We start from the raw sequence: 12,286 nt of genomic DNA, 5'->3' as shown, positions 1-12,286 counted from the left end.
AGAAGTATCCTGAGCTGCAGGACTCTGTCCCTCGGGACTAGCAGCCTCCCAGGTAAAGCCTGTGCTACATGGCATCCTCAAGGCATGAAGATTCTTAGTCATCAGACTGCAGTGGCTGGAGAAAATAGGGCAAGTTTGTCAAACTACAGCAAACCTCTACTTTCAAAACGTACATTTTTCCTTAGAGATGATGGAACTGGCAAATGTAGGTTGGCTTATAAATCCTGGAAAGGGGTAAGACGTTTTGTAACTAAACCTTTTAACTGGTCTGGTCACTGAAAAGCCCGATGAGTGAAGGGCTGATTTTCAATATCATCAGCTTGTATGGAGAACACTTTTTTTTTATTAGCTTGGTAACAACTTGTCCTGCCTAAGAGGCATGAAGTGGCCATCCATGCATCTGTAACTCATGATGTGGGATACAGATCCTATTTCAGTCGTGTTTCCTATGCAGGCTTCGGTATAATTCCCTCCTCTAATAGCTTTTGTGTTCTTGCACAACTGTAGCTGACTCTCCCAGAACACAGCCCTACTGTGGCTGTGTGTAAGCGCAGCCCTTCCCTTTGCCGGTCTTGTTCTGATGCTCCTGCTGTCCCTTGCAGCTCTTGGAGGCGTGATCCATGTGGGATCCCTCGTGCTGCACCCTAGACCCGGATCCCTTCTGTTCATCTGCTATTTCTCTTTACATGCTAGTGAAGAACTAGAGCCTACTCCATTTTCAGTGACTTAAGCTAAACGGAAAGCATACGTCCTCCACAGCATCTTAGCCTGATTCTGGGGCCATCGATCTGCAGCAGGCACTCTTACGCTTACGTCACCAGGTGAGATCATTAATGGACCTGGGATCTGGCCAACAGGACCGTTGGGAAAGACCTGCTCTAGAGAAGCACAGAACTAACGTGTTTTCAGCGCTTGCCAACTTTGCTGCCGTCACTACTTACCTGTCTTCCAGTTAGGCAGATATTGTGTTGTGGAAGGCTTTCATGGCTGTGGCCTGCATGTTTATTTGGTCTGTCTGCTACCCGGTATCAGAACATGGTGTTTTCTCACCGTAGAGCCCAGACATGCAGGTAGTGACCTGGCACCTCGATCCGCCTGTCAGATCAAACGTCCTACCACGCTTCCTGCCACCGTCTGCTAACCAGTGTACCCAGGCACACGGGAGCAGGCACAGACCAGGAAAATGCTGCCTTTTCCCACAGCCTCTTGTGTGGTGACCGTGACTTCAAAATATCTGTATGTTGGGTCACGTGAAGAAATATTGCTTCTGTATCCTGTCATGAGTTGAGCCTGGAGCCGTCACATGGTGGGACACAATGCTTTGGATGTGACAAAGATGTGCTTCCAGCTCCACGGCAGGAAGGATTGTCCATCCGCTGAGACTCTGTAAACCCATCCTAGACAAGTCTGCTTGGGGCATCTTGAAGAGGAAGAGCATGTTGCCACTTCTGCCTCTCCTTAACCTTTCTAGCTTTGCCTGTCTCCCTTGGAAAGCTCCTGGTGACACCACATCGCTGTGGTGATTCAGCCTTCTGAACCGGTGACTGAGAGCTGCTCTCCAGTGGCTTAAATGGGAGGGCCCACAGAAATCAGAAGGGCTTCTAGCACTGCCTCAGGAGAAGACCTGCCTTTGCGAAATGAGATTGTGAACATGTTGCCTTGTAGCACTGATGTCTTGCTGAAAAATCTCCATCCATTTGGTGATGCCTCTGTGCATGGTCTGGACTGGAGGCATTGGAAAGATCATTGGCAAAGAGGGAACTGCTGAGGGGTCCCGTTGTCTTTTGACTGCTTATGTCCATCACTTCTGACCCCTCTCGGGGTGTGCTGCTTTCCCTCATTTAGGCTTCAGAGGAGCAGGACGGTCCATGAGGTTCTGGCTTAAGAGCTGTCAGACCTGCTGTTGGCTGACTTGTGGGGAGCTGAGCCCACGTCTGAACCATTTGCTTGCCGCAGTGCCACCAAGCCCTGCGGCCTCGGTAACTGGCACAAACGGGTTATATTTGGGCTCTGCGTGGAGGTGTTGGAGCACCAAGCGTTGTAGAAACAAGAAGAGCCTCTCCCAGGAGTGTGGATCCTGTCTCCAGGAACTCATCTCAAAGCCTCTGGTCTGGCATTGCCCACGTACCTGGCTCTGTGTTGTGCTGGGTCTCCCCAGGATCAGAGACATCTCTTCGCTCCTCTACAAATGCATGTTGTTCTTCTTGTCTGCCTGGTCTGCTCCTCCTGTGGGTCACATCTGCCTGAAACGTTCCCTGTGCCTCGTGCTCTCCTTTCCCTGCCCCAGCAAATCTGCCAGCTGGAATCTGCTTTCCCAAGACAGTTTGTTTCTCCAGGTGCTCATGTCTAAGAGAAGCAGCGAACATGTCAGCTTGCTGAAGCCCAGGGGATGTAAAAGCACCGATGAGTGCCCTTGGGAGGAGTGAGTGGTCTCGGGGCACTCCAGTCCCTCTCTGTGCCTGTGGGAAGAGTGTGCACAGTCCCCCATTTGCTGCAGGGCAATGGGACACAGAGAGGACTTGGCGAGGAACAAAAGCTGCTTCCACCAGGGATGGATGAGGAAGGCCAGGGTGGCCTGTGAGCTGTGCCAAAAAAGGTCCCCCCTTGGTGGGATGGCAGCACTGGCCGTGCTCCTGCCTGCGGGTCAGATGAGACTAAACCGCAGTGTAAGGTGCTGAGCTCCCCTCCCTGTGGGTGTGCCGGCGGTGCGGCGTTCACGAGATGTCTGATACTTCTATGGTCGCTGTCCAAATGGACCAAATGGGAGCGCTGCAGCCTGGAGCACGTGGGGCCAAAGACCTCTCTGCCATCCTGCCTGACCAGGCGTCACCTCAGCACGCCATCTGATGTGCTTGACCGTAGCAACGTGACAGAGAAGCCATCCTGCACATCCTCCACGCCGGGCCAAACCGTACTGGCAGGGCTGGGCATCCCCAGTGCAACGCAGACGGCGAGATCTGTGGAGAGCCTGTGCCGGGGGCCTGAGGGTGTCGTTGGCGGTTCAGGTGGTGACAGTCTGGACCCAGGTGTCTGGTCAGCGTGGCCCAGTGGCTTCCTGGGCTCTCCAGGGGTAGGAGAGACAAAAGCTGAGGTTGCCTGCAGATGCTTTGGCTGCACCAGGAATGGGAGCAGTCACTGTTCTCCAGTGCTGCTCTGGGGAGCTTGCTTTATTTCAAGAGTTTCCTCCGTTTTAATTGTGGTGGTCTGGAGCCACGGTGGGGAGGGTCTCGGGGAGCTGGGGCTGGCTGGGGAGACCTTGCTTTACCCGCTATGGGTTTGTCCCCCTCTAGTGGTTAGGTCACCGGTGGCTTTGGGACTACAGCTGCTCCCAAACTTGGCTGGTGGGATGTTTGTCAGGGTAGGTTTGTGCATCCAGGTCGGGAGGGTCCGGGTGCAGTCCCTGCAGCCCCTACGTTTCAAGGGGCTCATCCCACTTGCCTTGATTTAAAAGCCCGTTCTCCCTGCTCACATCAGTGGTGTCTCCTAGATCCAGGTGGGTTCAGCTTCCAGCAGGAACCCCCAAAACCACCTTGGAGAAGACAAAAGAAAGGTGTTGGGGAGGCTGGGCATGAGCGGGGCTGGCGGGCCGGGGTAAGGGCTCTCTGCTGCGCTCTCCCCAGCCTGCCCCGGCCCTGGGGAGCCTGGCCCCGGCATCTCCGATTGCAGTGGCAGAAGGAGGAAGGTGGGCCGCGCCGCCCGGGCCCCTGCGCCAATCCGCGCGGCGCCAGCCGCCCGTCCCGGCCCCTCCCGGCTCTGCAGCAGAACGGCTCTGCCCTCTGCTCGTTCGCTCGCTTTTTCTCTTCTGCCATCTTCCCGTTGCAAAGCATTGCTGGGAACCGCATGTGGGTGACGCAGCAGCATTGTTTCAGGCTCAGGAAGCTGCCGCTGCTGCCCAAGGGCTCGGGAGGAGCACGCGGCTGCCAGTGCGGCTGCCGGAGCCGGGGAGGAGCTGGGGGCGCTTGGGGCGGGGGGTGCGGCCGCTCCCCCAGCCATGTCCCCGAAGACCTGGGGTCCGGCTCGGGTCCGCTCAGACTGAGCCAGCCCCTGGAGGTGTCTGGGGAGAGGGGGGGGCCCCAGCCCTCGCAGTGCGGGCACCGAAACAAAGAGGGCTCGGCAAACTTCGCCCCAGAGTCTCGGCAGCTCCAGAGGCACAAGGTCAGGCAGCTGGCAATGCTTGCGGGATGGGGAGGGGACGCGGGGACGCTCCGGACCCAGCCAGGGTGGGAGGCGACCGCGGGGGGATCCCTGCTTCCCTGGAGGGGTCTCTGGATGGTGCTTGGGTTCGCCTCTCCCCTCCCCTTCCTTGGGGCACGCTCACCGGTGCCGAGTTCCTGCCGGCCGGGGGAAGCATGCGGTACGCTCGCAGGGTCCCCTCTGCGTTGTTCCCCCAGCCAGAGCGCGAGGGGTCACAGAGGATGAGGGGGGCTGTCGCCCACCCCAGCTCCGAGCCAGATGCAGCCCCAGGACCCGGGTGCCCACCCTCCCCCCCCCCCCCCCCAGCCCGTTGGCCCCCTGACTCGGAGCATGCCTGAACCACCGCCACCCCCCACAGTGCCCCAGGCAGGGGGAGGCTGCAATTCCCTGCCCACACATATATATGTGTGTGTGTGAGCCCCCAGCCCCTGACCTTTCCTTTCAGCGTGTGCTCATGGGAAGGCTGGCGGGGAGGCGGAAAGTCTGTAGGCAGCACGCTGTGCTGCCGGGGAGCGGAGGGGAGGCCGCGGCTTCCTGCCTCCCACAGCCGCCCGAGAAGGGCAGGGGAGCGCTGGGAAGCCGGGCCGGGGCGCTCGCCTGGGGAGCGGGCAGCCCCGGGGGAGACGCCGGCCGGCCCCTGCCCTGGCCCTGCCTGGCAGTGGGAAGCACCACGCACGGGGATGCCGGCAGGAGGCTCCTGCCGGCGTAGCCATGGCAACGCCAAGTAAATAAAGCACCTTTTCACCGGGCAAATTTGGTGGGGAGGGGGCCGCAACGGAGGGGAGCGAGAGCGCCGGAACGGCCAGGGTGAGTGCAAGGAGCCCCCGTCCACCGAGAGCGAGGGTGCCTGTCGCGCCGCAGGGCAGCGTGCCCGTCCGGTTAGTGCCGAGAGATGTCTCGTGTCAAAGCCAAACCCCGAGGCAGTGCAGGGGAGCAGCTCTTGGGTACCCAGCAGCTTGCGCCAGGCTACAGAGGGGATGCTGGGGCACCGCATCCTGCCACCGCTGCACCCTCCAGCTACCCCGTGCCTGGGGACCGTTGAGGGGGCAGATGGGGGGACCCTTGTGCTTCCTTGCCCGTAAATCCCCCTGGATTGCAAAAGCTTGGCACTTTCCCCCTACCACCATGCAGAGCGGGGCCTCGGGGCTGAAATGCAGTTGATGAAAGCGCTCGTGCAGATCGACTCGACGGAGCTTGTCTGTCTAACGTAGGGAGGGATCGTTGCTCGCGGGCGTGGGTAGAGGAGGGCTCCTTCCCAACTGTGTTTAAAGCACGCTGGCCTTGGCATCTGGTTGGAGCCTGCCTTGCTGGCAGGAGCCTTGTTCAGCTCTGCTCACACCTGTGCTTTTTGTCTTTTTTTTTTTTCCCCCACCCCACCCCCTCTCTCTCTCCCCACTAGCTGCTGCTAGAAGAATACGCGAACAGCGACCCCAAACTGGCACTTACAGGCATTCCCATCGTCCAGTGGCCCAAGAGAGATAAGGTAGGAGCTGCGAAGTGGGGACCTGGGTGGGAATTGCATGTGGTTGAGCTGACTACCTGCCCTTGGCTGAGTCGCCGCCTGTGACTGGGGTGCGATGGCACCGCTTCCACACCTGCCTCGGGAGCCCGAGCCGGTGAGCAGAAAGGGAGCGGTGCAGAGGCAGGCCGTGGGGCGCAACCACCTCCGCAGCACTGTGGTCAAACCCGTTTGCTGGCAGCGGTGGAGGTCTCCCACCGTACCAGTTACCCCAGCTCAGCCAACGGGTGGTAACTGGGTCAGCCCCAGCTGCTCGGTGTGCTCCAGCCCCTCGGTCGTGCTCAGAGGAGCCGGAGCCCTGCAGTTGGTGGAAGGGGTGATCCTCTAAAGGGCGCTCTCCCGGCAGCTCTTTGGCTTGACAAAGGAGTCCTGGGTGGTATAAGTAATGTTGTGTGTCAGGGGAACGTATTGCTGTTGCGTTCCCCAAGGGATGAAGGGTGAGATGTGGGGGTTGATGATCAGCATCAACCCTGCCTGTTTGGTCGACAGGCCAGCCCCTCACTGCTAGGTGAGCGTGCCCCTTGGTCCCTGCCCCTGCCAGCACGCTGCCCGTGCTGTAGCGTTGGCTCTTGCAACCCCAAGGAAGGCAGCTCCTGGGGGGTCTCTACCTGCAGATAGCAGCCAGCTTCTCAGGAAAGAGACCTTTCAGTGTGTCTCTGCCCTTCCCTCTCCAGCTGTGCTCGTAATCCAGGGCCCAAAGCTGGGCCACAGCCCGGGCTGAGCTCGCTGGGCAGATGGAGGCGAGGAGCAGCCTGCCGCTGGCCGGCCGGACTTCCCCTCCGCAGGCTGCCTTCCCGCGGCCCGCCAGGACGGCTCCCATAGGTCACTGTTTCCTTCCTGCCAGGAGACAGGCTCACGGGCAGGCGTATGGGAAGAGCAGGACCCCACTGCACTGGGAAGGGTGGGTAGCACCCCGTCTGGGTGTCTGGAGACAAGCCTCTTGGATTGCCCTTTGGAGGTGCCTGTCTCTGCCTGCCTTCCCTGCCAAAGGGGATCTAGCGCGATTTCCTGGTCCTTCAGCAGCACAAGTATCTCGGGCAGCTTTTCTGGGAGAAGAGACCTGGAGACAACTACACGCTTTGGATGCAGCACTCAGATGCTTGGCGTGTCCCTGACCCTGTCCTTGTGCTGGGTTTTTTGGGTGCCTGCCCTTCCCCAAGCCCATCAGCCGTGGTGCAGGCAGCATCACGGCCAATCCCAGAAGGATGCTGCAGCCAGCGTATTTGCTGTGAGGGCTGATGGCGCGCGTGGTGGCAGGTGTCTGCTGGAGAGCTGTGCTGTCCCACCTGCAGCGTAAACAGGGGTGCTTGGGTGTCCCAGCGCGCCTCGAGCTTGTGGGAAAGAGTGACCAGAGCACTCACAGCGGAGCTCAGCCCTGTACCCTTGCGCAGCTGGCGGAGGGACCTGGGTGGCACAGAGAGGACAGCCTTTCTGGCTGCCCGGGTCGACTTTGTCATTCCTTGCCTCAGAAGGAGAGAGTGGCTGTTGTTGGAGCACCACGGTGCTTTTGGGATTCAGCAGCCCTTTTCAGACCCGTTTCTGACTGCTGATGGGGGGTGGGAGGAAGGAGAGCTCTTGGTGTGGGGTGGTGAAGGCTGAGTGTGTTCGAGGAGAGCTGCCCGGGGCAGCACCGATACAGGCTCCTTTGTCTGCAGAGAGGTGAGGGAGCGGGGCTGCTCTCTGGCACATTATCTGAGGTCATAGCGAGGGAGCCGGGGATCAGAGGCTTTCTGATCCAAGCTGAATGCAGCGGTTCACTCATCTCACGCCACTTCCCTCTCTATTTCTGTTGCCAGCTAAAGCTCCAGGCCCGGCTGAGGGTGCGCCTGCCCACCATCCCCATCACCAAGCCACACACCATGAAGCCAACCCCCCGCCCGACACCCGTCAGGCCTACGGTCTCTCCCATCGTGTCAGGCGCCAGGCGGAGGCGGGTGCGGTGCCGAAAATGCAAGGCTTGCATGCAGGGCGAGTGTGGCATGTGCCACTATTGCAGGGACATGAAGAAGTTTGGCGGGCCTGGCCGCATGAAGCAGTCCTGCGTCCTCCGGCAATGCTTAGCGGTGAGTTTGCGGCTTGATTCTTTTCTTAGAGTTGCTGCCAGGCTGCAGTGGACTTCCATGTGGCCGATCAGGGTCAGAGAGAGGGCAACGACCAAGTTTGATTCCTGGGGGATAGTTGGCCCCTTCCCCCGTGATTCAGGCAATGGGGGAGAGAAGGAGGAAGGCTGTGCCACCTTGTCCTGGTTTCACCCCTGCTTTCCTTTGTAGCCCAGGCTGCCTCACTCGGTCACGTGTGCACTTTGCGGGGAGGTGGATCAGAACGAGGACTCGCAGGACTTTGAGAAGAAGCTCATGGAGTGCTGCATCTGCAACGAGATTGTTCACCCTGGCTGCCTGCAGGTGAGCAGCGTGGGCGCTGGGGCAGAGGGGGCTTGGCTGTGGGGAAGGACTGCTGCTGACCGCCCTCTTCTCTTTGCAGATGGATGGGGAAGGGCTGCTCAACGATGAGCTCCCTAACTGCTGGGAGTGCCCCAAATGCTACCAGGGTGACGACGCAGAGAAGGGCCAGGTAGGAGGCGAGCTGTGCTGTGGCGGGGCAGGACGCGTGTCCTCCATCCCACTGCATCCTGCTGAGGGATAGGCAGTGGTCAACCAGGCCGGGCTGGAGGGTGGGCAGGCACCAGTGCAATCCAGGGGACCAGTTGGGCAGTGATTAGTAAGAGCGGGGCTCATTGGGGGTGCAGCGCAGCAGCACCGGGGGCCTGGCAGCATCCTGCCGGCAGACACTGCCACAGTCCGGTCCTGGGATCCTGCAGGGGGGTGAGCTGACAGCACCCCCGCTTTCTGTCCCCGGCTCCCAGAGAGCCCGTCGGCAGGCCAAAGCCAGGCTCCTGCAGAAGCGGCAGGGGCAGCCGGGTTCCTCCGCCAGGCAGCAAGCGGACTGCGTGCGGCGGCAGCTGGCCCGCTGGCGCCTGCCAGCGCTGCCCAGGACACCGGCCTACAGCTGCCGCATCGCCTGTAGAACCGTGCCCGCTGCTGTGGATGGAAGTGCGGCAGCTAAGGCAAGCCAGGCGGGGAGCAGCCGCCCTGGTGCACCTTCACCTTCTCCTGGGTGACGCACATGCTTGGGGTGCACATCTGCCTGGTTCCTGGGTCCCCCAGCACTTCAAGTGGGTGTGATGAGCACCCCTTGTCCCCACGGTGTCTTGTGCTGAGCTGTGATCCTGCGAGTTTCCACTGCAAGAGGCGGGGGACTGTTAGGCACAGAGTGGAAGCCACTCCCAACCTCAGGGGACACCCCTTTTGTGAAGGGGGAAGGAAAATGTTGGTTACTGGTGTGGGTGGACTCTGGTCCTGGTGGCACCGGGCACTGCTGGTGCAGGCCCTGCCAGCACCGTGCATGTTGCCCTGGGGAAGAGGAGATGGGGGATGCATTCCCCAGGCCCACCGTGGCTCCATCCCCGCTAACCTGCCACCCCGCTTCCCTGCAGAAGCGGAAGGTGGAGGAGAGCGATGACGACACGGCGCAAGCCAAGGTGCTGCGGCCCCTGCGGAGTTGTGAGGAGCCCCTGACCCCCCCACCCAACTCGCCCACCCCCATGCTGCAGCTGATCCACGACCCAGCGTCGCCACGAGGCGTGGTGACGCGCTCATCCCCCGGAGCCGGCCCCAGCGACCACCACAGCGCCAGCAGAGACGAGCGCTTCAAGCGACGGCAGCTGCTACGGCTCCAGGCCACCGAGCGAACCATGGTGCGGGAGAAGGAGAACAACCCCAGCGGCAAGAAGGAGCTGTCGGAGGTGGAGAAGGCCAAGCTGCACGGCTCCTACCTCACCGTGACGCTCCAGCGCCCCACCAAAGACGTCCACGGCACTTCTATCGTCCCCAAGCTGCAAGCCATCACGGCCTCCTCCACCAACCTGCAGCACTCTCCCCGCGTGGTCATGCGCCACGCGCCCGCCAGGATGCCCCTGCGGGGTGGGGGGGAGGAGGAGGCAGCCGCCGAGGAGGAGGAGGAGGACGAGGAGGAGGAGGACGAGAACGCGGAGGAGGGGGGGGCGGCCCGGCTCAACGGCCGAGGGGGCCGGGTGCAGGAGGGCGAGGAGAGCTGGATGCAGCGCGAGGTGTGGATGTCCGTCTTCCGCTACCTCACTCGCAGGGAGCTCTGCGAGTGCATGCGGGTGTGCAAGACCTGGTACAAGTGGTGAGTGTGGGGACGCATGGTGGGGTGGGGCACAGCCAGGCCTGCCCACGTCCTGACCCCTGGACTGGGCATGGCCACGCCAAGCCTTGTGCCTGATGGGCAGCCAGAGGGAAGAGGGGGAAGGGATCTCGCCTCGGTGCCCTCCCTTCGCTCCCCAGAGCTGGCACTTGACAGGCAGCGTTGCCCTCGGACCCTGTGGCCAGCCCTGCTGGCTGCTGCCTCTGCCATATGCGTGCTGGTCTTTATTGTCCCCTTTTACTGCCTTCCTCCTGTCCTTTCTGTTGGGAGATGGTGGCAGACTGTGCTGTCACCTCAGCACCTGTGTCCCCCGCTGTGTCCTTGCGAGGTGCCGATGCCCTTTCCTAAACCCGCTGCCCGGCAAGGTCCTTACCCTTCCCTGCCTCCCATCCTGCCTCGGCCTCCTAGCAGGCTGGGGAAGGCAGGCTGAGGCGGGGATGGGTTTGCTGGCTGGAAACGCCTCGGGGGGGCAGCAGGCCTGAAGACAATGCTGGCACCGGGACAGCTGTGGATGGAGGGCTTGGGAACAAACGGGGACTGGAAACTGGGAGGTTTCTAACTGCCGAGCAGCGGGAATGGCACGATGGGAAAGGACTGGCCCGCTTTGATCATCGGCTGGTTGGAATGGTGTGGCGTGGTGGCTGGAGGAGAGCGTCCCCTCACCTGCCACTGGTGTGGCATCTTTAGGGGCACAGCTGAGCTGCCATGGGGTCCTGGGTCTCACCAGGCTCCCGTGGGAGAGGAGAAGTTTGTGCCACCTCCGGGCTCTGTTGCAGCTCCTGGCGAAGCAGTGAGCACCGCCGAGGCCGTGGGGTGGGACCAGGCTGAGTGTTTCGCCTGCTGGGAGCAAGGATGCTTAAGATCTTCGCCCTGGCAGGAGGAGCACCCGGGAGGGGGCAAGCAGGCCGACAGCTGTGACTCAGAGTCTTGTTACGTGGCAGCAAAACCCCGCTGGGGCTGTTCCGGGCATCCCTGGGTGGCCGGACACCCTCAGCAACCTCCCGATGCGTTTGGGGAAACCCAGGGAAACCAGGCAGAGCAGCCGCGTGCTGCGGCTGGGGCCGCGCCAGGGCTGGGCTCCTCCCCGAAGCCAGGCAACCCACTGGCCGTCTCCTGTCCCACGGGGCTCTCGGGGCTCAACTTTCAGCTTTGTCCTCGTCCCCAGGTGCTGTGACAAGAGATTGTGGACAAAGATAGATTTGAGCAGGTGCAAGTCCATCACCCCCCAGGCGCTGAGTGGCATCATCAAAAGACAGCCGGTCAGCCTCGACCTCAGCTGGACCAATATCTCCAAAAAACAGCTTACGTGGCTCGTCAACAGGCTGCCAGGTGAGCGTGGGCTTGGGAGGGGTCCCTGCCTTTGCCACCAACCTGCTCCGAGGCTTCCTGATGGCTGGACCACAGCGAGAGACAGGCTCTGCAGCCTGGTACCTGTCAGCAGGAAAACTCCTAGGTGCCTGGATCCCGTCACCCAGCAAGCAGCCGATAGCGATGTGGTTTCCTGCTGCTGTGTGTTAACCTCTCCTTCAGAGAGCCCGGCTCCCCGTCCCACCCCAGGCAGGGAGGGGAGCTGCTTCCTCATGTGCCTGGAGAAAAAGGGTTGAGATGAGGGACGCCTCGGAGCTGACCAAGCCTGTCTGACTTGTTACCTCTCTCCCTTCTCCCGGCAGGCCTGAAAGACCTCATCTTAGCGGGCTGTTCCTGGTCTGCGGTCTGTGCTCTCAGTACCTCCAGCTGCCCCCTTCTCAGGACCCTCGATCTTCGGTGGGCAGTAGGAATCAAGGACCCTCAGATCCGGGACTTACTCACGCCTCCGACAGACAAACCCAGTAAGCTGTTGCCCAAGCTGCCACGGGGCAAGGCTGGGGTGGTGGGGAGTTGGAGGAGGGCGACATGCTGGGCGCAGAGCAGGGAGGCGGTGCCAGATCCAGAACACCCCAACCCAGCAGGGCAGATAGTCCGCGCTCAGCTTCTCCTCTCCCTTTGCAGGTCAGGACAATCGCAGCAAACTCCGCAACATGATCGATTTCCGGCTCGCCGGCCTGGACATCACCGACGCCACGCTGCGGCTGATCATCCGCCATATGCCCCTGCTCTCCCGCCTCGACCTCAGCCACTGCAACCACCTTACGGACCAGTCAGCCAACCTCCTCACGGCCGTGGGCTCTTCCACACGCAACTCCCTCACCGAGCTCAACATGGCAGGTGGGTACGCCGCTCTGGGTGGCCCGGGCTGGCCTCCCCGGGCCCCGCTGTACCGAGGGTGGCCTGGCTGGACTTGCCGTCGAAAAGCGGCTTCCTCCTCCCAGCCTGACCTGGGAGCTCAGCTCTGGCTTCGCGGGGGCGTTG

General features: G+C 61.3%; 1 protein-coding gene across 2 annotated transcripts in view; it reads left to right on the top strand.

The window, feature by feature from the left end:
* KDM2A (lysine demethylase 2A) overlaps positions 1 to 12,286 on the top strand; it is a 52,786-nt gene that overhangs the window by 38,167 nt on the left and 2,333 nt on the right. The window contains exons 1-9 of one of the 2 annotated variants that reach the window (XM_076343727.1): positions 4,066 to 4,155; positions 5,594 to 5,677; positions 7,510 to 7,776; positions 7,984 to 8,115; positions 8,195 to 8,284; positions 9,207 to 9,919; positions 11,103 to 11,266; positions 11,608 to 11,766; positions 11,927 to 12,142. In XM_076343727.1, the coding sequence (XP_076199842.1) occupies positions 7,573 to 7,776; positions 7,984 to 8,115; positions 8,195 to 8,284; positions 9,207 to 9,919; positions 11,103 to 11,266; positions 11,608 to 11,766; positions 11,927 to 12,142 (1,678 nt within the window). In that variant the 5' untranslated portion in view covers positions 4,066 to 4,155; positions 5,594 to 5,677; positions 7,510 to 7,572. Of the gene's footprint in view, positions 1 to 4,065; positions 4,156 to 5,593; positions 5,678 to 7,509; positions 7,777 to 7,983; positions 8,116 to 8,194; positions 8,285 to 9,206; positions 9,920 to 11,102; positions 11,267 to 11,607; positions 11,767 to 11,926; positions 12,143 to 12,286 lie in introns of those variants that run through there. The other variant, XM_076343726.1, reaches the window with a different exon arrangement.

The sequence above is a fragment of the Aptenodytes patagonicus genome, chromosome 7 (genome assembly GCF_965638725.1).
Source record: "Aptenodytes patagonicus chromosome 7, bAptPat1.pri.cur, whole genome shotgun sequence".
In the NCBI taxonomy this organism is placed as follows: Eukaryota; Metazoa; Chordata; class Aves; order Sphenisciformes; family Spheniscidae; genus Aptenodytes; species Aptenodytes patagonicus.
Note: the sequence above shows the minus strand (reverse complement) of the source record. Positions and strands in the feature narration are given on the sequence as shown.